Raw genomic sequence first — 27,532 nt, forward strand, 5'->3', positions numbered from 1 at the left:
AAATGTTTCACATCTGGCTTCAGTTGTTTGCTTCAGCACACACATCATTTGTCACTTTAATGGTAGGAAAGTTGAATATTTGAATATTATAGCAGTAGCTTCTGTATTGTTCTTCATTTCACTAACAAAATGTATAGCAACCATGACCATGTAAATACTATGGTATATGAATATGGCATTAAAGGGATAGTTCAACAAAAAATTACATTTCGGTCATTAACTACTCACCCATAAGACTTTCTCTCATCTTTAGAACACAAATTAAGTTATTTTTGATTAAATCTGAAAGCTTTCTGACCCTGCATAGATGGCAATGCAACTAAAACGTTCAAACGGCCCAGAAAGGTAGTAAGGACATAGTCAAAATAGTCCATGTGGCATTAGTGGTTCAACCTTAATTTTATGAAGCTACAAGAATACTTTTTGTCCGCAAAGAAAACCAAAAAACTTTATTTAACCATTTCTCTTGACTATAATTGTTGTATTCTCATTACAGGACGGGTCCAAAAGCAGCAGTGCTCTTACAACCACAAACAACATCAGCAGCGGCTCCCTCAAGCTCCACAAGCCGTCTAAGGACCATAAGGACAAGCCTTCCAAAGACTCAAAAGAGTCCAAAAGTGCCTTCAGAGATTTCAGCAAGGACTCTGGAAAACTCTCTAAAGATTCTAAAAAACCCAAAGAGAATCAACCAATTCAGGAAGATCGGCCCGTTCCCCAAATGGGATTCAAGGAGCCCAAGTCCACGTCGAAGGAGCAGCGTTCATCGGAGGGTAGCTTCTCAAGCTTGGGACAAAGTAAACGGCGGCCTGGGTTGGACAGCGAAGGCCATGTTACCAAAAAACGGAAAAGCAGTTTTTCAGAGAGCTCGCAGAAGCAGCAAGCGTGCCCTACCTTGCTACAGCACCACCATTCGGATAAAAAGGTTTTGAAAGACAAGCCGCAAATCCGGCATAGTAGGTTACAAAACACTGAACTTTCAGAAAAGAGAAAACCGTCGTCAGCGTTACCGCCCTTCCAGGATGTGTTGGACCCGAATGACTCGGACATGGACGACAACACGTTCACAAGATCAGATGTAAGTGAATTTCTAATCATTATTCTTGAACATAACATGAAAATTAGTCTCTGGATTTCCCTAGTTAATTAGTTGTCCCTCAAATGGGGATTGTAAAATTCGTAAGCATTCGGTCCGCTTTATCATACCTACAGTTGTCAAAAGTTTACATATACCTTGCAGAATCTGCCGAATGTTATTATTTTACCAAAATAAAAGGGATCAAACAAAATGCATGTTATTTTTTATTTAGTCATGACCTGAATATGATATTTCTCATAAAAGTTGATTACATATAGTCCACAAGACAAAATAATAGATCCTGTTTACATATGCGTGATTCTTAATACTTTGTTTAGTGATAGTTGTTCATAAGTTCCTTGTTTGTCCTGAATAGTTAGACTGCCTGCTGTTCTTGCTGAACAACCAAAGAATTTGTTTATTTGAACCATTTCCAACAATGACTGTATGATTTTGAGATGCATCTTTCCACACTGAGGACAACTGAGAGACTCGTACTGTATGCAACTATTACAAAAGGTTCAAACACTCACTGATGCTCCAAAAGGAAACATGATGCATTAAGAGCCAGGGTGTGAAAACGTTTTGAATTTGGTAAATTTAAAATTTAAATTTTTAAAAAATGTTTTTTTCTTCTGGGAAATATTTAAGTATCTTCTGTAGCTTCTGAAGGGCAGTACTAAATGGAAAAAATATGATATTTAAGCAAAATAAGAAAAATTTACACATTCTGTTCAAAAGTTTACACCCCCAGCTCTTTATGCATTAGGTTTCCTTCTGAAGCATCAGTGAGCATTTGAACCTTCTGTAATAGTTGCATATGAGTCCCTCAGTTGTCCAGTGTGAAAAGATGGATCTCAAAATCATACAGTCATTGCTGGAAAGGGGTAAATACACAAAAATGCTGAAAAAACAGAATTTGTGGGACCTGAAGGATTTTTCTGACAGTTTAACTGTTTAGGACAAACAAAGGACTCATGAACAATGCTATCACTAAACAAAAAAAAAAAAGCACAGCTGTGGATCATTCAGGTAACAACACAGTACTAAGTGTATGTAAACTCTATACATTTAACTATTATTTTCTCTTGTGGACTATATTTAAACGTCTTATGTGAAATATCTTATTCAGGTCAGTAATAAATAAAAAAATAACATGCATTTTGTATGATCCCTCTTGTTTTGGTAAAATTAGCATCTTGCAGATTCTGCAAGGTGTATGTAAACTTTTGAATTCAACTGTAGACTATTTCTAAAAATAATTGTCAGCCAAATGCTATCGTTCTGAATTTTAATATTGTGTATCTCTAGTTCAATGCAGACCAATTGTGCCACCAATCTTTTGTGTTCGAACGATGTGGTTGACTATTAGCGGAGACCTTTTCTAGGACGTGGGGTTCTCTGTAAACATCAAACAGAGAGGTTGAGACAGGCTCTTACAGGGCTGTGATAATGGAGGACTGGTGTGCGAGGGGATCTAATAAACTTGGTGGGTGTCCAGGAGCTGAGGCCCCATTTGTCTGGGTTGGGTGCAGAAAATCAGTGCCGCCCCTTGCTAGACCTCTCAGCCTTTCAGGACAGGAAGTCTGGTAGTTTCTCAAAGGCTCCTTATTTAGGATGTTTGGGTTTTGTTCAAAACAAAAGGACTAATGTTGTACCAATTTCATTTCATCGTATTGTGGATTGTATGTTTCGGATTGAACCACTGCCAGTGATCACAAGGCAGGTTGCAAAATTGTGCTGCCAATTGCTTAGTCAGTGAATTTAGTCTCGATTTCATTTGAAGATTGTAATGGTAGTAGTTATAGTAGGTCTAGAATGTTTTAAGCTTCAGCAGTGTCACCAGTGGCAAGGTTCATTTACCTTCAGCGAGAGAGCAGCTCATAAAACGGGGGCTGTTTTATTGGCTCGAAGGCAAGTGCTGAGACGAGATTTATGGTTTTATGACACCCGAGGTGAATGGGAAAGGACACCATGAATAGCTAAGAGTTTTCCTTTAAACTCGCTCCTTAAAAAAAGGGAAGGAAAGAAACTTCAGTGTTTATGACAACTGACGAATACCAGGTGCAGCTTTCTTTGGGTCACCAGGTCTGTAAGGCCCTGATGGCCCTGCTCTGATCAACATTACCGCTAACATTCACACAGTCTATTTCTGTCTTTAGGAGAGCAGTAAAAGAGTGTTTTGCAAGAGGAAATTGTAATTGCCTTTGCTTTTTTCTAGCCGCTTTTCTAGGCCTGAACTGTAACAAGCATTGGTAAATAATGATCAAGTTTTGTTTTAAGAAACAGAATGAACAGAACGAATGCTAAATGGGCAGTTTGACGGATAATTTACCTTGCTGCTGTACATCTTATCCTAAAAATAACAGATTTCTCTCTTTTTATATGTTCCTTATCAAAATTTACCTTAGGTTTTACTGTGGTTGAATAGTAAACCATAGTAAATTTAAAGAGATAGTTCACCCAAAAATTACTCACCCTCATGTTCTTCCAAACCTGTAAGACCTTCATAAATTTTTGTTACACAAATTAAGATATTTTGGATTTAATCTGAGAGCTTTCTGACCCTGCATAGACGCAACTACCACGTTCAAGGCTTAGAAAGGTAGTAAGGACATCGATAAAATAGTCCATGTGACATCAGTGGTTCAACCTTAATTTTATAAGGCTAAGAGCATACTTTCTGTACGCAAAGAAAGCAAAAAAACAACTTTATTCAACAATTTCTTCTCTGCTGTGTCAGTTTTTTGACGCACATTCACGACAGTACCACAACGCATTCACACTCTGCTGAACATGCACCGAAGACCGACACGAAAGAGAAGAAATTGTTAAATAAAGTCGCTATTTTTGTTTTCTTTGCGCACAAAAAGTATTCTCATAGTTTTATAATATTACGGTTGTACCATTTGATGTCACATGGACTATTTTATCAATGCCCTTACTACCTTTCTGGGCCTTTCTGGGTCAGAAAGCTCTCTGGTTTCATCGAAAATACAAATATAATTTGTCTTTTAAAGATGAACAAGGGTCCTACAGGTAATTAATGGCAGAATTTTCATTTTTGGTTGAACTATTTTGGGTAGTTTCTCATAAATGTTACAGGAAGGTAGGGAATTTTCTTCACTTATATTATACATATGGCTTTTATTTGTTATACTAGTTATGATAACCACAGTAAAAAGGCATAAGTGGTTCAATCTATGGTTATTTTGGTCTTGCTTGTGATGTTTTCCAGCCTTTCAGACCATAACTAACAAGCATTAGTGGATACATTCATATGCACAGGTAGATGATTAATATACGTCAATATACTAAATTATATTTGTAATATATTTAATACATTGCTAGTTTTCAGGGGTGCATATCAATGTACTGACAGATGAGTACTGGGATGGTTGTTTGGGTTTATCTTTTGACACTTCAAACTATTTTCCCCCTCCTTTTGTACCTAATATCCAAACTATACTTATCCAGCATTGTTGTTGTTAACTAACTTGTTTTTGTTAATTGAAATATAGCTAAAAAATGATAAGTATTAACTGGAAAACTTTAAAATGAAAAATGAAAACTTATACATCATCTGAAAACTGAATAAATAACCTTTCCATTGATGTATTTTCCCAAGTTACAACTATTTAAAAATCTAGAATCTAAGGCTGCAAAAAAGCAAAATATTGAGAAAATCGCGTTGAAAGTTGTCCAAATGAAGTTCTTAGCAATGCGTATTATTAATCAAAAATTAAGTTTTGATATATTTATTGTAGGAAGTGTACAAAATATCTTCATGGAACATGATATTTACTTAATATCCTAATTTTTGGCATAAAAGAAAATAACGTACTTATCACAAGATAAATTTAAGTACAGGTTAAGGGCCGCAGTCACTGGCCAAATCCAAAGCGCATGTTGCCGTGTTTCTCACACAGAGTAAAAGACCAGTGGGGGGTGGATGTAACTCAATCCTAAAATCTGTTTATATGACGTCCTCCTTAAGCGAAGAGCTTCACGAGCTTGAAGGGAATGAGACAATAGTCCTGAAACAGAGCAGTTGCCAGTTTCAGAGCCACTGCTAGATTTATGGCACCACAGCAGAGGCGATGGTCGTAAAGCCACAGACCAGCTGTGTGGTGCTGCTAGTGACCACCTGCTTTGCCTCTGCTCAACTCGTGAAGCTTGTGTGAAGGTCTTTCATTTTTGTTTATTGCAGTGTTTTAATGTATATACAAAGTTTTGAAGAGTCATTATGAGCATGTTGGCATTTTAAGTCCATAATTGGTTAAAAAAGACTCATAATTCACATAAATGTTCGATGACTGCTGTATATCGCGTGCTGACACATGTCTGTTAACACCATGTCTCTTAAGCACCACATTTGTCTTGTAACAGCATTTAACAGACATTTCCTTGTTTAATAATTCAGATGTGTGTGTTCAGAGCTCTACTGGTTTAGTGCATGGGTTTAGTTTGGTGGTCTGCATGTCACCGCAAACTGCAGCCCGTGTCCATGTTAATGGAAGTTGCTTTTTCATTAGCTCTAAAAAAAAGTAATGTAGCATTTTACTGCATAGCCACAGCTCTGCCATTACTCAAGATTGGGTGACAGCAAGGCTCTTGCTTTCTCTCTTCATGTTCTCAAGCGTTTGAACCCAAACACTCCAGATGATCTTCATGCTTAAAGACACGCTAGCCTTTCCTCATGAGTGATGACATCAGTTTTATTGTCTAAGGGGTGCAGGCCTTCTTGGATGAGCTTTTACAAGCGTCTAGTTCGAGAAGAGGGGTGCGGCCCGTAAGAGAAAGGCGGCTTGATTTACAGCGCAGAACCCTGACCATGCGTTTGATGTCAGCCAGGCTCCCAGACGGACAAACAGGCAGTAAAATGCAGACTGAAGAAAAAAGAAAGAAGGGTAAAGAAAAAAACAGTGAGAATGAAGGGAAAGGAACTTCAAAGAAGCAACTTTGCTCTTCCACAGGCTCGCCAAGGGGTTGAAGTTAAGTGTCTTTACCACCCTGCTTGCAGGGCTTTTGGTAGCCCCTATTGTCGACTCGCTTCACGGGAGATTTTTAGCACCTGCCCCCTGCCAGCAACTCTCACTAGCACCACTGTCACCCCCAGTCGAGTGAGTGAGCCGTAACAGTTTTATAGCGCGCTGTTATATTCTGCCTTCGATTCGTTGCAGTATTTTTATAGGTTTAAGGCACCGTGAGGATGCCCATGGTGAATAGTTTTTGGCGGGTGCTGTGTGAGGAGATGGTGGATGTGGGTTTAAGCACGTTGTTTGAAAATTACTGTAGTTATTGCACAGTAGCCGTAATTCTGAAGTAAGGGCAAGTCTATAAGACAATAACAGAAATTAAAGCTGAAATCACCACTTTTGCTCAGATCTTTTTATATTTTTATGTTTTATATGTGGCCAATATCAGATTTTCAGTGTTACCAGATAATGATTCGGATTTTCACAGCAAAGTTGGCCCAGTTGTTTTTCAAAACTAGTCGAAAACTAGCCCAATTGCGTTCCAGGTAGCTTCAACCCACAGAGTTGAAACCTGCGGCAAAAGTGAAAAACTTTCCCAATTTTGCAGGAAAACTGTGGACTTGGCAACACTTGCACTGTCATATGGAAGTAAACACAGACATAAAGTTAGCAATTATGCAGTTATTTATTGTGTGATCTACCACAGAATCCAGCGGAATTGTGCACAGGCAAAATATAAAATAAAGACAAGGATGTGACAGAAGAGCCCTCATTGGCTCAAAATCATTGACGTGACTCCCATGAGCGCAGAATCATGACGAATGTTGATCTACAGTAATGTAAAAGTCACATATATTCCGATATGACTGTTCACACTGAACGGTTAAAAAGAATTAAAAAGATCAGATTCTGTGTGGTTTGTGCTGTTCACACTGTCATGAGAAAAACAGATCCGAGTCACATGTGATCAAAAAAAATTTGGATTCGGGCCACATTTCCCTGCAGTGTGAACATAGCCTGTGAAGCCTTAGTGCTCAATTTGTCAGATCCAATTTTTTTTGTATAGCTGTTCACATTGTTGCTTTAAATGTGGCCAATATCAGATTTCCAGTGTAAACAGGTAATGATTCTGAACTGACCCGCATGTGCAAAAGAACAATACTAACAGGGTTGCCAGGTTGTCACAACACAATCTGCCCATTTGCTTCTCAAAATTAGTCCAAAACTAGCCCAATCGCGTTCCAAGGGGTAAATACCACGTTAGTGGATTAGCTTCAACCAACAGAGTTGAAAAACAACCTTGCGGCAACAGTGAAAAAGTTTCACAATTTTGCAGGAAAACTGTGGACTTGCCAACACTTGCGCTGTCATGTGGAAGTAAATACGGAGGACATAAAGTTAGCAAGTATGCATTTATTTATCATGTGATCTGCCACAGAAACCATCAAAATTATGCACAGGCAAAATATAGAATAAAGACAAGGATGTAACAGAAGAGAACAAAGTTTTTTTAATTTTATGATATGAGCCCTCATTGGCTCAAAATCATTGAAGTGACTCCCATGAGCGCAGAATCATGACGAATGTTGATCTACAGTAATGTAAAAGTCACATGACTTCCGATATGACTGTTCACACTGAACGGTTAAAAAGAATTAAAAAGATCAGATTCTATGTGGTTTGTGCTGTTCACACTGTCATGAGAAAAACAGATCTCACATGTGAGCAAAAAAAAAAAAAATGGATTTGGGCCACGTTTTTCTGCAGTGTGAACGTAGCCTGTGAGCCTTAGTGCTCAATTTGTCAGATCTGATTTTTTTGTAAAGCTGTTCACATTGTTGCTTTAAAATGTGGCCAATAGCAGATTTCCAGTGTAAACAGATAATAATTCTGAACTGACCTGTATGCGCAAAAGAACGATACTAACAGGGTTGCCAGGTTGTCACAACACAATCTGCCCAATTGCTTCTCAAAACTAGTCCAAAACTAGCCCAATCCCGTTCCAGGGGGTAAATACCACGTTAGTGGGGTAGCTTCAACCCACAGAGTTGAAAAACAACCTGCGGCAGCATGCATTTATTTATCGCTTGATCTGCCACAGAAACCAGCCCAATTTATGCACAGGCAAAATATAGAACAAAGACAAGGATGTGACAGAAGAGAACAAAGTTTTTAAACTTTTATGATATAAGCCCTCATTGGCTCAAAATCATTTAAGGGTGCTTTCACACCTGCCTTATTTAGTTCGGTTGAATCGCACTAGAGTTCGTTTTCCCTGTTGGTGCGGTTCGTTTGGGCAGGTGTGAATATAGCAATCGCACTCGAGTGCGCACCAAAAGCGGACCAAAGAAGCGTACCGAGACCTGCCTGAAGAGGTGGTCTCGGTACGCTTTCAAACGAACACTGGAGCGGTTCGTTTATGGTGAGAACATGAACCGAACTTGAACAGACCCAACCGCAAAAAGTACTGCACCTTTTTGGACTAATCCAGCTGCCGTAGTCTGCTGCGCTGTTCATTATGGGATGAGGACAAGTATTTGTTGACAGTTAGTGCTTTAGCAACATAGCCCCTTGACAGCTCGCGGACAAACTTGGAGTTGTGAGGAGGTGCGGAGCCTCATAAATTTGGTCTGATGATCATATAGGTCCCAACTTTCAAAAACTCTCCGTTCACATGTCGCGCCTAAAAACGCGTGGAAAGCTTGCGCTCCAGTGGCGTCTGCCGTTGCTAAGCAGCCATGACATGCGCTCTCCATAAATACGCTAAGTTTCAGCAAAGGATAAATGGATTTTTCAGCATTAAAAATCGCTTGCAGTAGCTCTGCTATTATATTTATTAAAAAATGTTTATTCCTGTATAAGTTGTTCCTCCAACTTGCCAGTGCTTTCAATGTTATTAAGGGAAAGGATGAAGCTGATTGGTTGGTTCATGTCACATGACCTGCGGTGTGCTTGCAGCATCCTGAAAAGTTGAGATGTTTTTACCTCGATGCGGCGCGTTCGCGAATTGAAAAAACGTGCCTAACAGTTTAGAAAATACGTTCAATACACTGATCTATATAATTCTCTATTATAGATCAGTGGTTCAATGACACGATCTGGCCAACGAGTGATGTGGATGTTGTCACATGACTGCATTTTGGTTCGTTTCAACTGGTTCGGACCAGAGCAATCAGTGTGGTGTGAAAAGGACCCAAAACGGCAGAAAAATGCTACAATGTATCATTTGTTGCCCTTGGTCCGGACCAAATGAACCGAACCACAGATGTGAAAGCACCCTTAGTGAATAACATGAGTGCAGAATCATGACGAGTGTTAATCTAGAATGACGTAAAAGTCACATGACTTCCGATATTACTGTTCACACTGAACAGTTAAAAAGAATTAAAAAGATCAGATTCTATGTGGTTTGTGCTGAAAATTTTATTGTATAGCTGTTCACATTGTTGCTTTAAATGTGGCCAATATCAGATTTCCAGTGTAAACAGGTAATGATTCTGAACTGACCCGCATGTGCAAAAGAACAATACTAACAGGGTTGGCAGGTTGTCACAACACAATCTGCCCAATTGCTTCTCAAAATTAGTCCAAAACTAGCCCAATCGCGTTCCTATGGGTTAATATCACATTAGTGGGGGCGCTGTCATGCAGAGGTAAAAACGGAGGACATAAAGTAAGTGATTATGCGTTTATTTATAGCGTGATCTGCTGCAGAAGCCAACGAATTTATGCACAGGCAATTTGAAAAATAAAGACGAGGATGTGACAAAAGACAGCAGAGTTTTTAAACTTTTATGGAGCCCTCATTTTGCTCCTATATAGAGTTCTGACACATCACCGTACTTCTACTGACTACCTTTCGTCTTGATAACTTGTGTATGTAAAATCTTGTGTAAAAGTGACTCCCATGAGCACAGAATTGTGACGAATGTTGATCACGAATGACGTAAAAGTCGAATGAATTCCGATATGACTGTTTAGATTGCGGTCGCATTGCAAAACATCTGACCTGTGTTGGATTTAGTACCACATATGGAAGTGGCTCAAATCGAAATTGAAAAGATTAGATTCCATGTGGTTTGTGCTGTCATGAGGAAAAACAGATCACATGTGAGCAAAAAATATCTGATTTGGGCCACATTTGCTTGTATATTGATAATATTTGGCCAAGATACAGCTATTTGAAAATCTGGAATCTGAGGGTGCAAAAGAAATCTAAATATTGAGAAAATCACCTTTAAAGTTGTCCAAATGAAGTTTTTAACAATGCATATTACATACAAAAGTTGCGTTTTGATATATTTACGGTAGGAAATTTACAAATTATCTTTACTTAATATCCTAACGATTTTTTGCGTGCAAGAAAAATCGGCTATTGCTACAAATATACCAATGCTTACTTAAAACTGGTTTTGTCCCAGGGTCACATATATAGTCATGTTAAAATGACGTTTAAACTGTGTTGTTGAAATACTGAAAATTTAGTAATATTTGAAAATGTAGAATAGAATAGAATCTTTGAATAGAAAGTTCAAAAGAACAGAATTTCCAGTCGTCAATGGCACTTTTGATCAATTTAATGCATCCTTGCTGTATAAAAATGTATTTCTTTAAATAAAAATCTTAACTTGAAAATTGCCCTCAAGCCTTCTTAAGTTTCAGATGAACTTCCAGTGCACCATGGTTTCACTAGTATAGTGAGGATTGCAAGGACAGGGTGATCTAATTTGCATCCTCGTGGCCCGTTTCAACTGAATAGACAACGTTAGCCACGTTTCCCAAGAGGATTCTAAAACCTTTCTTAGCCATTAGCCATAATCACTGTACTAGCCCTGTTATAAATCCCACACTCACTTTCTCCATCCGCTGAGGAGCTGAATGGCTTCTCCTTGTACATTTTGTTCAAGAGACCCGATTCAGTTTCACCAAGTGCTCATCAGAGAAGAATGTAAACAAATTAATTCAGATTAACTTTAATAGCTTCTTTAGATTTCCTTTCGGGCCGCTCTCCAAGAGGAATTAGGTTAATAGTTTCGCATTGAACTTCCTCGCCGTTTTTTTTTTCACGAGCGCCTGAAATGTCCCTTCACCTCGTGCAATTTCAGAAAGCTTGTAAAATGCGTTTCCACCTAGAGTACAAATTTAAACTTAACGTGAGTACAGCGAAGAAAAACAGAGTGGACTTTAATGTAACTTTAAACCCTCAAAACTTAAGCCAAGAGGAGAGTCAGAACGGCAATTGTAACAGAGCGCCTTTCTTACTCTTTTATCCTCGGCCCCATTTACCACAATAAGCCTGATTTGTATTATACCTCCATTTGGTCGGGAAGTCTTTGTGGATTGCAGTTAATCAGTCCAATTCGCTCCACTTACGGCTCACTTCTCTGTTGCACTGAATGTAATTTTAAAAGAACATCATTACATTCATTTTGCTTTGTTAGAACGGGCCGTTTTCACAAGAGCCTCTCTTTGAAAGTGTTTTCTTAGCAAGGACCATGTTAACCTTCTCTTTTGTTGATGCTATATGAATAATGATTTCTTTTTTTGTTTTTAAATGCTTGAAAAAGGATGGATCTGCATTCAGAAGCTGTTGTATTTCTTTTCATAGTGGCAGGTGGACACATTTAATTGCTGACATTTGCAACTAAGGTGCGATAAAAGTGTCTAAGATGCAGAAGAGTTTGAACAAAATCTTATTGTGCATGAAACATCAGTTATTCCAAGAGAAATTTTATAAATTCATACTTATCATTTTCTGCTCTGCTGTCAAGGCCACTTAGGTTTCAAACAATTGGGTACCAGTGCTATATACTGCCAAACACCCACTTTTCACAATTTCTGATGGATCACTTCATGTCCTACCATAATATATCTTGTTTTACTTTTCAAAACATATTGCACATCTAAAATATGTGACCCTGGACCACAAAACCAGTCTTAAGTCGCTGGGGTATATTTGTAGCAATAGCCAAAAATACATTGTTTGGGTCAAAATTATAGATTTTTCTTTTATGTCAAAAATCATTAGGAAATTAAGTAAAGATCATGTTCCATGAAGATTTTTTGTAAAATTCCTACTGTAAACCTATCAAAATGTAATTTTTGATTAGTAATATGCATTGCTAAGAACCTAATTTGGACAACTTTAAAGGTGATTTTCTCAGTATTTAGATTTTTTGCACCCTCAGATTTCAGATTTTCAAATAGATGTATCTCGGCTAAATATTGCCCTATCCTAACAAACCATAAATCAATAGAAAGCTTATTTATTGAGCTTTCATATGATGTGTATATCTCAGTTTTGTAAAATTTGACCTTATGACTGGTTTTGTGGTCCAGGGTCACATATGTTGCTAATGACTGAGGAAGAACATTTGTATTCAAAGAAAAATGTCAGTCTAAAATTATGATTTTAATGCATCAAATTCAGGATTACACTACCAGTCAAAAGTTTTTGAACAGTAAGATTTTTTTGTGTTCTTTAAAGTCTCTTCTGCTTACCAAGCCTGCATTTATTTGATCCAAAGTACAGCAAAAACAGTAAAATTTTGAAATCTTTTTGCTATTTAAAAGAACTGCTTTCTATATGAATATATTTTCAAATGTAATTTATTCTTGTGATCAAAGCAGAATTTTCAGCATCATTACTCCAGTCTTGTGTCACATGATCTTTCAGAAATCATTCTAAAATGCTGATTTGCTCTAGAAACATTTTTTTATTATTATCATCAGTATTTAAAACAGATGAGTACACTTAGAGTACATATTAGAATGATTTCTGAAGGATCATGTGACTGGAGTAATGATGCTAAAAATTCAGCTTTGAAATCGCAGGAATAAATTACATTTTAAAATATATTCAAATAGAAAACAGTTTTTTTTTAATAGTAAAAATATTTCAAAATGCTTTTGCTGTACTTTGTATGAAATAAATGCAGGCTTGGTGAGCAGAAAAGACTTCTTTAAAAAAAACAATAAATATTTTACTGTTCAAAAGCTTTTGACTGGTAGTATAAATGTAGTTTAATGCAACATTAATTTTGTGATTGCAGCAGGGTTTCTGCAGGTCTTAAAAAGTCTTGAGCTCTTCCATGAATTAAGGCCTTAAAAGGTCTTAAATCAGGACAGAAAAGCTTAAATTCATATGCTACAAAAATGAATATCTAGCTCTATTTTTGTCTCATTTTCCAATACAAATATCTACACATCTTAAATCAAGTAGTAAGTACTTTATCTGAGCCCGTTATCAGATATTTGTTCTGGTTTTAATCATAAACTCACTTCATTTCTCAGAAAACAAGACTTCTTATGTGATTTGGCATCTACAGTTAAGTCATTTACAGTCAAAAGTTTACATCCCCCTTTTAGAAGCAGCAAATGTTAATTATTTTAACAAAATCATACAAAATGCATGTTATTGTTTATTCAGTACTGACCTGAATGAGAAATTTCACATAAAAGACATTTACATATAGTCCACAAGAGAAAATAATAGTTGAACCCGTTCAAAAGTTTACATCCTCTTGATTCTTAATACTGTGTTGTTACCTGAATGTTTTTTTTTTTAATTGATAGTTGTTTGCGAGTCCCTTATTTGTCCTTATTTGACAGTTGAACTGCCTGCTGTTCTTCAGAGAAATCCTTTAGGTCCTACAAATTCTTTGGTTTGCATTTTTGTGTATATGAACCCCTTCCAACAGTGACTGTATGGTTTTGAGATCCATCTTTTTTTCACACTGGGGACAACTGAAGGACTCATATGCAACTATTACAGAAGGCTCAGATGCTCACTGATGCTTCAGAAGGAAACACAATGCATTAAGAGCCAGGAGGTGAAAAATCTCCATTCTTTTGGCTCTTAATGCATCGTTTTTCCTTTTGGAGCATCAGTAAACCTCATCTTATTCAGGTCAGTACTAAATAAAATAAAAAATAGCATGCATCTTGTATGATCCCTCCTATTTTGGTAGAATAATTAACATTTTGCTGATTCTGAAAAGGAGGATGTAAACTTTTGACCAACTGTATCTTTATATATGGATCTTTAGACAATGGAAAACAAGACAAAAATACTAATAAAGCACATAATGTTTTTGCAGTGTCATCAGAATTTTACATTTGCTTTTATAAAATCAGAAGCTCTTGATTAAATTGGCTACTTCAATGATATTAAACGTGTCTTCAAACGTTCAAACAGCAAAAGAGCACAAGATGTGATTGGTTACATTTTAATGGTGTTCTCAGAAAACATGACGCATGTGTCTCTAAAAGCAAACAGGGGCCCTTTAAAAACATGTCTGCTCTTTTACCTCCATGCATCCAATCAATCACAGTCCTATTGTTCCGAGAGGCTTGGGTCTGTAGTGAGATATTGCCGCGTGAGTTCAAAGGTGCCTCGTAAATTGTGGGATCCTCAACAATTAATCTACAGATGCAAGAGTTCAAAGAGGCCTCCACTAAATCTAGTTTAACCTCAGCCTGATAGACTTACTCACTGAATAACTGTCTCATTCCCTTCACTTTTGTTTTCATTTACGGAAAAGACCAGTATGCACATTTTCAGCAGTATGGAGAGCTAAAATCGTTTGCTGTTGTTTCCGTACAATTTGACTGTTTTAGCAACATTATTTGGATTAATAGTTTTTATATAGCTTTTTTGCACTCTTTGAGTAAAGAGACGTGTGAGTAGGAAGGTTTAGTGTGAAGATTGCCCCAAAGGGATCTGTGTGATCATAAATCAGCCTTCATTAGGTCGGGTGAACGGGGAACCCACTGATTTACAGTGAGGAAGTGACACTAATACCCATCAAAGCCTCTAGTGTGGAACAGAGGATCGTGGAAATGGCCTCACAAGTAACTGCGTTTGGTTCTCTTTCAGAGTCAGTTTTTAAACCGCTGTTATTAGGTGTCATGCAGTATTTGAGTAACTAAAAGTAGAAAGGATACCAAGCGATGACTGACAGAAGTTCAGATGCGTTTAAAAAAAACTGTAGTTTATTCAGTAACATTCTAATGGACTGGTTCAAATGGACATCAATCCTTGTGTGGGGTTTTAGATCTTGTTTTATGGTGAAATGTTTAGCTGCTGCAATTCATATATACGTAAATTATGCGATTTATAATTTATGATCAGTAAAAAAAGGAATATATGAATTTAATTAGTTGGGTTTTTTTGAGCGAGAAAATTTTTAGCTGATTTTATATTAGCTGATACATTTATGTCATATATTATTATTGCTATTATTAGTATTATAATTTCATGTAGGTTAATGCTGTCTTGAATGTCATGTAGAGCATAAAATAAAATAAAAATTTCATTTTATTTTAGAGCCAGAAGATTGTCACTGATTTTATTGTTAATTATAATTAATTACATAAAATAGGTAATGATTTTTTTTATAATTTTTTATGAATATTTATAAATATGGCATCTTTATTTTATTTTATGTTAGAGCCCGAAAAATGTCACAGATTTTATTAATTATAATTAATTACATATTTAAAAAAATATTTATTTAAAAAAGTGATGAATTTTATTATATTTTTATGAAATAAAAAACATTATTTTATTTTATTTTAGAGCCACAAAAAATGTCACTGGTTTTATTATTAATTATAATTAATTACATATTACAATAATATTGATTTAAATAGGAAAAGGATTTTATTTTCTTTTATTTTCCCTATAAATGGGGATGATTTTTATTTTATTTTATTTTATATCCAGAAAAATGACACTGATTTTAATATTAATTTTAAAAGTAATGAATTGTATTTTATTTTTTATAAAAGAAAAAATATTGAATAAGAAAATAGGTAATATGTTTTATTTTCCCTATGAATAGGGAATTTTATTTTATTTTATTTGTTTATTTTGTTTTGTTTTATTTTAGAGCCAGAAAAATGTCACTGATTGTATTATTAATTATAATTACACATATATTACAAAAATATTGATAGGTATTTTATTTTATTTTATTTTATTACAGCTGTTTTTATTTTTGAGTCAGAAAAATGTCACTGATTTTATTTTTTAGTTATAACTGGTTACATATTTTCTAAAAATATTGCGCCCTGTTATTATAAGACTGCAAAACCAATTTGGTGTCATGAGGAAAAGCAATACAGTGCAAGGCTTAGCAAATGTGTTTTTGATGTTAACATCATGTGATACAGAGTCTGTATATCGGGAGATATCAAAAAGTAGAAAGTGCTGATTTCCCACTTCATCTCATGGCCAGACTTCTTGAGCACACAAAACCAAACTGCTTTGATATTAGTATTACTATTTTTTATTAAGTTGGTACTTTGCCTTCTTTCCTAGTCGGATCAGCCCAGTCCGGCCAGCTCCAGTTCTAGTTCCAGCTCCGGCTTTGGACGAGCGCACAAGCGGCAAGGTAACCTTTTTAATATTTGCCACATCCTGACTGAGGATATGTGTGTGCGATGAATCCTATGAAATATTACTATAAAGAAAAACTTTTTTGTAGACATTTTCCTTCTTTATTCACTTGTAGTGTTGGGTCCTTTGCGGTCGGTGATCCCAGATTTGCACTCAGACGAAAACGAAGAGGATTCTGAAGAGGAGGATGATAATGACATGGACTCGGACATGGAGCGACCGTTACACACGCAAATGACACATCGCCACCGCAGGTAAATATCAATGCAAAACTGCCACGTAACCCCGGCTGCAGAAAAAAAAATCAATTTTATATGTCCATGCCTGCATATTATTCTGTGTAGCTGCCGTGAGGATGCTCAGAAGGATGTAATGAATGGTGAATATCTGTCACATATTTTGCAGGGTGAGTTTAAGTGACGGCAGTGACAGTGAAAATAGCTCTGCCTCTTCACCGCTGCCCCATAACGACCCCCAACCTCTACTGAAAAACGCCAATAACCAGGTGAGCTGGAATCACCTTCTGTCATTCCATTCCTGTAGCTCTTCCATATCAACTCTTGTGCTTATCAAGAGAATGAGGTGAAATTATGTGTGGGGGGGGGGAAGAGAAATTGAACTGTCAATAAACTATAAAGCTGTGTATGTGTTCTGTATGTTGTTAGGAAGATTTTAAAACTAGGGCTGGGTAAAATATTGATTTCTCGATTCTAATCGATTCTTATTTTACGAAAGTATTGATTCTTAAATATCGATTAGTCTAGTTTGTTTTCAATGAATTAATGGAACATTGTAGCACTTCCCATCTAATAAATAGCAATAAGCTTTGTGCTTTGTTACTTTTGATATGAAACAAAGTCTCAGATTTTGTCCATTTTATTACAGTCTTCAAACAGCAAATTTAATGTGGAGTGACAGATTGCTGTAGCACCTCAGTTCAAGAGAAGAATCTCCTCTGTTTAATGCTGATTTTAGCATGAAATAAACATGAATAAATATCAGAATGTATGTTAAAAGAAAGAGTACAACTTACCGAAATTGATTAGTTTTTATTATTACTTCTCCAGTAAAAAATGTGTTGTATGTCATATGCATCATCAGAAAGTGCAATTTACTGTAATGAATGTTTTAGTTGAACATATAAATTAATTTTTGGCAATTTAGGTAGTTTTTTATTATAGTGAGATGTGTTTAAATGCTGTAGTTTATAAAAAGAATAGGTATTTTATTTTATTTTATTTTATTTTATTTTATTTTATTTTATTTTATTTTATTTTATTTTATTTTATTTTATTTTATTTTATTTTATTTATTACAGCTGTTTTTATTTTTGAGCCAGAAAAATGTCACTGATTTTATTAATTATGAATCATTACATAGTTTATAAAAAAAGAATAGGGATTTATTATTCATTATTGATTTTTTTTTTACATTTCAAAAATATTGATTTAAAAAAAAATAGGCAATTAATTTTATTTTATTTTCCCTAGAAATAGGGAATTTTTTTTTTTTTTAATTTAATATATTTTATTACAAATGTTTAGATTTTTGAGCTAGAAAAATATCACTGATTTAATTATTAATTATAATTGATTACATATTTCAAAAATATTAATTTAAAAATGTATAGAAATATTTTATTTCATATTTTATTTTCAACTGTTTTAAAAATGTATCTTGTAAAATGTAACTTAAAATGTAATAAAAAATGCTAGAATGATATTAGAATGATTTCTGAAGGATCATGTGACACTGAAGACTGGAGTAATGATGCTGAAAATTTTGCTTTATCATCCCAGGAATGATTTGCGTTGTAAACTAAGTTAAAATAAAGTTATTTTAAAATGTCATACTTTTCACAATATTACTTTTTTACTGTATTTTTTAGCAAATAAAAGCAACCTTGTTCAGATTTCTTTAAAAAACATTTTTTTAAAAATGATCAACACTAAATTGTACTTTAGGATAACATATATATATTATAATGTTATTACATTATGATAAATTTTGCAGATACACGAAGTGAAGAGTCCTATGAAACAAGCAAAAATGGATAAAAATAAGAACATTGACTGTGACAAGGTAAGCAGTCATTTTTAATACATATGTGCTACATTACATTAATATTGTGTATGTCATATGACATTTTTGATACTTTATTTTGCCACTTAGAGTGTGTTCACACTTGTAGTTCAGTTTGTTTGGTTCATTTGGTCCGGACCAAAAAGGAAAATTATACATTTGGTCCTGATCTGCTTAGCGTTCACACTGCCATTTTTGACAGCGATCCTAAAGGTACCGAACCTAAAGGCATAGTGATACATTCACAACCTGATTGGTCGGGTTGAATCATGTATATTTTGGACAGAACTCACCGAACACTCCAAACAAAAGGAAAAGGTGTGTTCGACTTAGTCGCTTTTAGTCGAATAAACCTAATGCAGTCTGCTGGACTAAAGCTCGCTTATTGTTGCGTATGTATGATTTAATTTTTTTTTACCACCTGTGCACTCATAAAGAGCTCATAAAAGGCACTTTACCTCCTCGTTGCTCCATGTTTGCCCTCTCACTGATTTTGTTTTGGATACACCGCTTGTTCCCTTCATGAAATCCCTTCATGTCCTCATAGCATTGCATCTTGTTATTACTTTCTGTTTTTAGTTTTTTTAGAAGAATTTTGGTCCTTGTTGCATTCATATTTCATTCAAACCGCACCAGAGTTTGTTTGGAAGCAGACCGAGACCCATCTTTTTAGTGATCTCAGTCCGCTTGTTTGGGTTCGGATGGCAGCGTTCACACTTACTCAAATCAACCACAGACTGCAAAAAACGTTTACTTTGTTTAATACATCCATTAAGTTTTTATGACAGCCCCAATTTAAATGTTTTTCATTTTAAAAAACTGTAACTTAAAAAAAAACTTATTATTATTAAAACTTTGAGTGTAGTGTTTGTATGCAAATTAGTTAATTTTAACCTTGTAATGTAGTTACACTTATATAAAATCAAATCGGATCGCAAGTCGAATTGAATCAAATCGCAAGTCGAATTGAATCAAATCGCAAGTCGAATTGAATCAAATCGCAAGTCGAATTGAATCAAATCGCTAGTCGAATTGAATCAAATCGCAAGTCGAATTGAATCAAATCGCAAGTCGAATTGAATCAAATCGCAAGTCGAATTGAATCAAATCGCAAGTCGAATTGAATCAAATCGCAAGTCGAATTGAATCAAATCGCAAGTCGAATTGAATCAAATCGCAAGTCGAATTGGATCAAATCGCAAGTCGAATTGGATCAAATCGCAAGTCGAATTGGATCAAATCGCAAGTCGAATTGGATCAAATCGCAAGTCGAATTGGATCAAATCGCAAGTCGAATTGGATCAAATCGCAAGTCGAATTGGATCAAATCGCAAGTCGAATTGGATCAAATCGCAAGTCGAATTGGATCAAATCGCAAGTCGAATTGGATCAAATCGCAAGTCGAATTGGATCAAATCGCAAGTCGAATTGGATCAAATCGCAAGTCGAATTGGATCAAATCGCAAGTCGAATTGAATAAAATCGGATTGGAAGTCGAACTGAATAAAATCGGATCGGAAGTCGAACTGAATCAAATCGCAAGTCGAACTGAATCGGATCGGAAGTCGAACTGAATCAAATCGCAAGTCGAACTGAATCAAATCGCAAGTCGAACTGAATCAAATCGCAAGTCGAACTGAATCAAATCGCAAGTCGAACTGAATCAAATCGCAAGTCGAACTGAATCAAATCGCAAGTCGAACTGAATCAAATCGCAAGTCGAACTGAATCAATCGCAAGTCGAACTGAATCAATCGCAAGTCGAACTGAATCAAATCGCAAGTCGAACTGAATCAAATCGCAAGTCGAACTGAATCAAATCGCAAGTCGAACTGAATCAAATCGCAAGTCGAACTGAATCAAATCGCAAGTCGAACTGAATCAAATCGGATCGGAAGTCGAACTGAATCAAATCGGATCGGAAGTCGAATTGAATCGGATCGGAAGTCGAATTGAATCAAATCGGATCGGAAGTCGAATTGAATAAAATCGGATCGCAAGGAATCGATTCGGATCGCAAGTCGAATTGAATTGTTTCGGATCGCAAGTCGAATTGAATCGGATCGCAAGTCGAATAGAGTGCAGGACACCATGACATTTTAGAGATGCCACATTTAGCAAGAGCGTGATTGAGCAATCTGAAACATGTCTCCTTTTTTTATCCTTTTTTATTGAATCGAATCGGACCGCATGTCAAATTGAATCAAAACAGAAGTCGAATTGAATCGAATTGGATTGCAAGTCGAATTGAATCGAAACAGAAGTCGAATTGAATCGAATCGGATTGCAAGTCGAATTGAATCGAATCGGATTGCAAGTCGAATTGAATCGAATCGGATCGCAAGTCGAATTGAATCAAATCGCAAGTCGAATTGAATCAAATCGGATCGCAAGTCGAATCAAATCGGAAGTTGAATTGAATCAAATCGGATCGGAAGTCGAACTGAATCAAATCGGATCAGAAGTCAAACTGAATTAAATTGCAAGTTGAATCGAATCGGATCGCAAGTCGAATTGAATCAAATCGCAAGTCGAACTGAATCAAATAGCAAGTCACACTGAATCAAATCGCAAGTCGAACTGAATCAAATCGCAAGTCGAATTGAATAAAATCGGAACGGAAGTCGAATTGAATCGGATCGGATCGGAAGTCGTATTGAATCAAATCGGATCGGAAGTCGAATTGAATCGGATCGGAAGTCAAATTGAATCGAATCGGATTGCAAGTCGAATTGAATCGAATCGAAGCGCAAGTCGAATTGAATCGAATCGAAGCGCAAGTCGAATTGAATCGAATCGAAGCGCAAGTCGAATTGAATCGAATCGAAGCGCAAGTCGAATTGAATCGAATCGGTAGTCGAATTGAATCGAATCGGAAGTCGAATTGAATCGAATCGGAAATCGAAATGAATCGAATCGGAAATCGAAATGAATCGAATCGGAAATCGAAATGAATCGAATCGGAAGTCGAATTGAATCCAATCGGAAGTCGAATTGAATCCAATCGGAAGTCGAATTGAATCCAATCGGAAGTCGAATTGAATCCAATCGGAAGTCGAATTGAATCCAATCGGAAGTCGAATTGAATCCAATCGGAAGTCGAATTGAATCCAATCGGAAGTCGAATTGAATCCAATCGGAAGTCGAATTGAATCCAGTCAGAAGTCGAATTGAATCGCAAGCTTGGGAATCAGAATTAAATAGAATTGTGAAATTTGTAAATATTTTACAAACTATAAAAACAGCAGATCTTACATTTCTTTCTTGTTTCTAGTCAAAACATCTAATTAAGATGCATTTATTAGATAAGCAAAATGACAATTAAGTGCTGACTATATTAAGTGACTAAATTAGGTGCAGTTTGCTTAAAATATGTAAAATTATCTGCCAGTGGGGTAAGTCTTGTTTTAAAACAAAATTAAGTGCATTTTGCTTTAAACAAGACTAAATATCTTATGTCATTTTGCTTATCTAGTAAGTGCATCTTAATTGAATTATTTTTAGATATTTTTACTAGAAACAAGACAAAAATACTAAGTAAGAAGGGTCTTTTTTGCAATGCACTAACAGAGCAATCGCACCAGAGTTCGTTTTAATTGAACCAAGCATGACAAGTGTGAACACACCCTTAAAGTCTAAAAGGCAAAAACACTGCAGTGCAGGACACCATGACATTTTAGAGATGCCACATTTAGCAAGAGCGTGATTGATCAATCTGAAACATGTCTCCTTTTTTTATCGATTAATCTAACATCTCGTTCCGCAGGCATACTTGGATGAGCTGGTTGAGCTTCACAGAAGACTAATGGCACTAAGGGAAAGGCACATATTACAGCAGGTAATAAATGAGGAGCATGTACTGTCAGAAAGCAGCTTTCCTAAATCACTCACTCCTGCGCAGACAGTTGCACGAGACGCAGTGCTGTATTCCTTCAGCGCATAATGACCTTTATGAGGGAACATGAGAAGGGACACTTAAAAATTCCCTGTTGATGTCCAAGGAAACCGAGTGCTTTACCGAAAAAGTTTAGAAACCTGTAAAGTTTAAAGTTATTACCCAAAGCATTAACATGTCAATGAATATCTGGCAGTAATAAATCATACTGGTAACAGTAGGTTTTCTCTTCCTTCAAGTGCTTGCCAAGTAAACTCTTTGCGGCCCATAATTCCTGTTCTTTGAGGCTTATTTGCTTTGCCACAGTGGAGAGTAATACTCCTCTAGTTCCAGGGATTTGCCGTGCCCTTCTGTTGCAAAGCCTGTGGTAGTTTAAGTCTGGAAGACCTTCCAAATGAGGTCCAAACGGTGCAAACGTGCATCTTAATCAAGCTAATCTTGCTGTTTTGTGAAATAATCAACCTCCTTTGCAATAAAATACGGCATTGATTAACTTCCATGATTAGCTCTTAACATAAACTGGAAAATTGATGTCATTTGTTGGCAAGCTTTATTTCTTTGTTATCCAGCCACAAGGAATTGTTCTGTGAGGAACATCTACGAAATATTACTAAAATATGAAATGACTTACTTGATACAGGACGACTAACTGACTGACTACATGATGGAGCCTATTAGTATGCAGTCATACGCCACTTAAATTATATATATTAGGGTAAACAATGCCCCTGTGCGGGTTTTTATATTTATATAATATGATATAGTTCAGCAATATCCCTCGAGTTCAGCTTTGCCAGTGAAAATAGTTACAAACAAAGCTGTTATACAGTACATCGCTGAGCAACACACATTAGTGTTTTACTACAGTATGAATCCACATTTCTGTTTCACGTATTATTGTTCAAAAGTTTTCACCCCCAGCTCTTAATGCATGTTTTTTTTCTTTCTGAAGCATCAGTGAGCGTTTAAACATTCTGTAATAGTTGCATATGAGTCCCTCAGTTGTCCTCAGTGTGAAAAGATCTAGTGTAAAGGGACCAAAAGGAGTTTTCTTAAGAACAGCAGGCAGTTTAACTGTTCAGAACAAACAAGGGACTCATGAACAACTGTCACTAAACAAAAAACACAGCTGTGGATAATTCAGATGTGAAATTATTTCTACCTGCAAAGTTACAGTACTGTTCAAAGTTTTAGGCTCTAAAATGAGGGTGCCGTCAAAAAATAATGTCATAAATAGATTTTCTTTATCAGTTAACTTCTATTAACTAAATGAAATCAACACCATGACCATCCTTTGCGTTTAAAGCAGCTTTTGCCTTGGGTTTTTCAGGTAGCTTTGCAGGTAGGTTTCTTGAAGCATATTGGAGATGTTGCCACAGTTCTTCTGAATTTAGTCTCAGTTTGTTCAGTTTCTTCATGTAATTTCAGACAGACTGGATGATGATGATCAGATCTCTGTGTGGAGCACTGGCTGTTGTCAGACTCCTTGTGCAAACAATCTCACTGGATTATTACAATTAATGACAAAATGAATGTTTAGAAAGGTAAACTGACATATTACAGCGAAAGACAGAAATAACTCTGTTTTTATATGATTTTATAAATACTATTTTATGTTACGTTACATTATATAATATGTCTTATATCAGCATCAACTTTTACAGTTGTTTGTTGTCTGCTTAAACGTCTTAAATTTAACAAAAGCAGTACATCCACGGTTGTTTGTCCAGGCTACAGGCGCTCCAACAGCTGACTTCTATCTTCAGTGTCATAACAGGCCTCTGGGTCTCCCTGCGCTTCTGGCCCGGGTTCAGGAGAAATGGAAGAAATTCCTTCCATATGCGGCTTTTGCTTTGTAGTGTGAAACGGATCAGGTTTGGGTCCCATTACGGCCCAGTTTAATCCATGTGGCCACTCTGCAGCCCCCCTTCTCTTCATAATCACCGATTCAGTCCCTCATCTAAGGCAGCGAGGCCTGGAACCAATAACAGGCTGCTTTGGTAAAGCATCTTCCTCATTACAATCAGACACGAGATATCGTGCAAACAGAGGCTCCTCGCTGTCAATGGAGCTTTGTATCGGATCCAGAGGGGAACCGAATGGCCACGTATTATTGAGAAGTTCTGCTTCTGAGTGACTCATTTTAGTAGATTGGTATGTTTTCTGAGGAAAATGTGAGTGATGCCCCACTTCTTAATCAAAACGTCTCTCTTTTTGTTGCAGATTGTTAACCTCATTGAGGAAACGGGTCACTTTCACATCACAAACACAACTTTTGACTTTGACCTCTGCTCTCTGGACAAAACCACAGTTCGGAAGCTGCAAAGCTACCTGGAGACCTCTGGATCGTCTTGAAGACTTGTGCAGCTGGCTGCCATTAGGAGGAAAATCACACCTCCCTTTTGCCCTCCTTTTGTTTTTTCCTTCTAAATCGAAACTTGTAAGGCAATGGAAAGGATCCGCTTTCATTCCAGAGCTCCTCTCGTCTCTCGAAAGGCCTCAGAAATTGACAACGTTATTACACGACTCTGGAGATTCCTACGCTCCACCTGGACTTCACCCAAAAAGCCTTGATAATCCGACATTGCCAAAAAATGTTCTTGCTCTAAAACAAAATACATTTGTGTATATCGTATGAATGTTTGATAAGTTCTTTGTGATGAATGCATGTTTCAACACTGCCTTACCACATTGTCTATTTATTGAGTATGAGTTTCAAGTGTGTGTGTGTGTGTGTGTGTGTGTGTAAGTGCAAATGATATTAAACTTGTGCAAGCACTTGAGATCATCATCATCATCATCTCATTGGCAATGAAACATCTCTTAACGTTGCTGTTTTTTGGATCATAAGCATTGTTTTTCATGCTGTACATCATGTGAAATGCTGGACAGACTTTTACCCATATTAATCGATGAATTGCACATTGTCTGCAAATTCTTTCTAAAATGTTGCCCTGGTAAATAATTAATAATATTATAATGGTTTTCAGTGTGCCATTTGAGAAGGCAGGATCTTAAGCAAAGTGACCTCTATCCCAAATGTTTCAGTAGGAACGTGTATTGTTGAATCTTCTAATGTTATTTATTGTTTTTGGGGACCACAGTTCCCAAGGCTGTTCATTGGTTGTCCCCAAACCAGTGGGAAAAAGCCAAGTCTTAATTGTAGTTTGGGAGTTCTTTGTTAAACTGAGGAAATCAAGAAGTAATCAAAGTTTACTTTTCAGTTCCATTGTTTTTTGGTTTTTAATTAGATTTTTTGATAGAGGCCAATATGAGCAGATTGTGCAGTTGAGCTGTAGCCCTCAAGCTCTGCTTTGTGCAAAAGCAACATCGTTCACTTTTCATTATCTTATAATGTTAAATCAGATGAGCCAGCCAGAAACAGAGATATTTTGGGAGACACAGTGATGGTGGTGGTGGGGTTAAGAAGGGTTCAGATTGAATAATTGGCACTGTGTGAACTGTTTGAATTTATCAGGAAAAAAAAAGAAAAAAGTTTTTTTTTTTAATTGTTTTTGCTGAATGAAAATCATGCCTTGTACACTTTATTGTTGTTTATTTCCCAGATTAATTTTCTCAGCCCAAAGAGCTTTTAGTTTAGTTATCATTATATAACGTTTATATGTGTATATAAACTTTATATGTGATAAAGTGATTATCTTTCCTTTCTTGGAAGTCACTGACCTGCTTCCAGTTGAAAGTTCTTGATCATAATATAAATTCAAAACCGAGTTGTTGTGGATGTGTAATTACTGACCAGTGAGCATTTCATCAGTGATGTTAGAAATGTTTCTTGTGTTTGTTTAATGGACGAGAATGCTGGTGTTTATACAATCATATGAATATGCCATGTCCTTTACCTAATTTGGTGTTCCTGGTCAAACAAATTGACCAGCCTTTTAAAAATTGCTGTAAATCTGCCATGCAATATCATCAAATCTTGGATTTCATCTTGGATGTACCTCAGTTTTTGAGGGACAGAAACTAATTGTGGATCATTTTGGCAGGTGCATAAGCTCAGATCAATGAAGCCTTTGATCGATCAGTTTAAAAAAGAAATACAAAACCTGTTCTAATTAAGAAACCAATTTGATAAGATTAAATCCAATATTTGGTATGAATATAGTATGATGACAACTTTATAAGCAATTTTTTAAAATGGAAACACCAGAAGTATAAAAAGATAGGGGGAAATGGCTGTAACATTTAATAATTTTAAGTAAATTGGGCCCTTTTGGCATTGGAACAGCATTTTTGTCAATTATGAAAATGGAAGAACATATTTAAAAGAAAAAATTCTGTCATTAATTACTCACCCTCATGTCGTTCCAAACCCATAAGAACTTTGTTCATCTTTGAAACACAAATTAAGATATTTTTTAATGAAATCTGAGAGATTTCTGACCCTACATAGACACGTTTTGCAATGCAAATGACACGTTCAAAGCCCAGAAAGGTAGTAAGGACATCAATAATATACAGTTGAAGTCAAAAGTTTACATACACCTTGCAGAATCTGCAAAATGTTTATTATTTTATCAAAATAAGAGGAATCATAAAATGCATGTTTTTTTTTTTTTTTAGTACTGACCTGAATAATGTTTACATATAGTCCACAAGAGAAAATAATAGTTGAATTTATAAAAAATTACCTTGTTCAAATATTTAAAGATGCTGATTCTTAATACTGTGTTGTTACCTGAATGATCCACAGTCCCTTGTTTGTCCTAAACTGCCTGCTGATCTTCAGGTCCCACAAATTCTTTGGTTTTTCAGCATTTTTCTGTATTTGAACTCTTTCCAACAATAGATTTTGAGATCCATGTTTTTTACACTGAGGACAACTGAGGGGTTCTTATGCAGCTATTATAGAAGGTTTAAATGCTCACTGATACTCCAGAAGGAACCATGATGCATAAAGAAAACTTTTTGAATTGGAAGATCAGGGTAAATTGAACTTATTTTGTCTTCTGGGAAACATGTAAGTATCTTCTGTAGCTTCTGAAGGGCAGTAATAAAATGAAAAAAATAAAAATTAAAGATATTTAGGCAAAATAAGAAAAATGTACACATCCTCATTCTGTTCAAAAGTTTTC

General features: G+C 36.0%; 1 protein-coding gene across 1 annotated transcript in view; it reads left to right on the forward strand.

Annotated features, from left to right (window-relative positions):
• The window catches only part of mllt3 (MLLT3 super elongation complex subunit), a 71,256-nt gene extending 45,089 nt beyond the window's left edge, over positions 1-26,167 (forward strand). The window contains exons 7-13 of the mRNA XM_073837306.1: positions 497-1,078; positions 16,382-16,454; positions 16,575-16,713; positions 16,865-16,964; positions 18,473-18,541; positions 22,308-22,379; positions 24,660-26,167. Of these exons, the coding sequence (XP_073693407.1) occupies positions 497-1,078; positions 16,382-16,454; positions 16,575-16,713; positions 16,865-16,964; positions 18,473-18,541; positions 22,308-22,379; positions 24,660-24,791 (1,167 nt within the window). The 3' untranslated portion in view covers positions 24,792-26,167. The remainder of the gene's footprint in view (positions 1-496; positions 1,079-16,381; positions 16,455-16,574; positions 16,714-16,864; positions 16,965-18,472; positions 18,542-22,307; positions 22,380-24,659) is intronic.
• Positions 26,168-27,532: the final 1,365 nt, after the last annotated feature.

The sequence above is a fragment of the Garra rufa genome, chromosome 3, assembly GCF_049309525.1.
Source record: "Garra rufa chromosome 3, GarRuf1.0, whole genome shotgun sequence".
Classification (NCBI taxonomy): domain Eukaryota; kingdom Metazoa; phylum Chordata; class Actinopteri; order Cypriniformes; family Cyprinidae; genus Garra; species Garra rufa.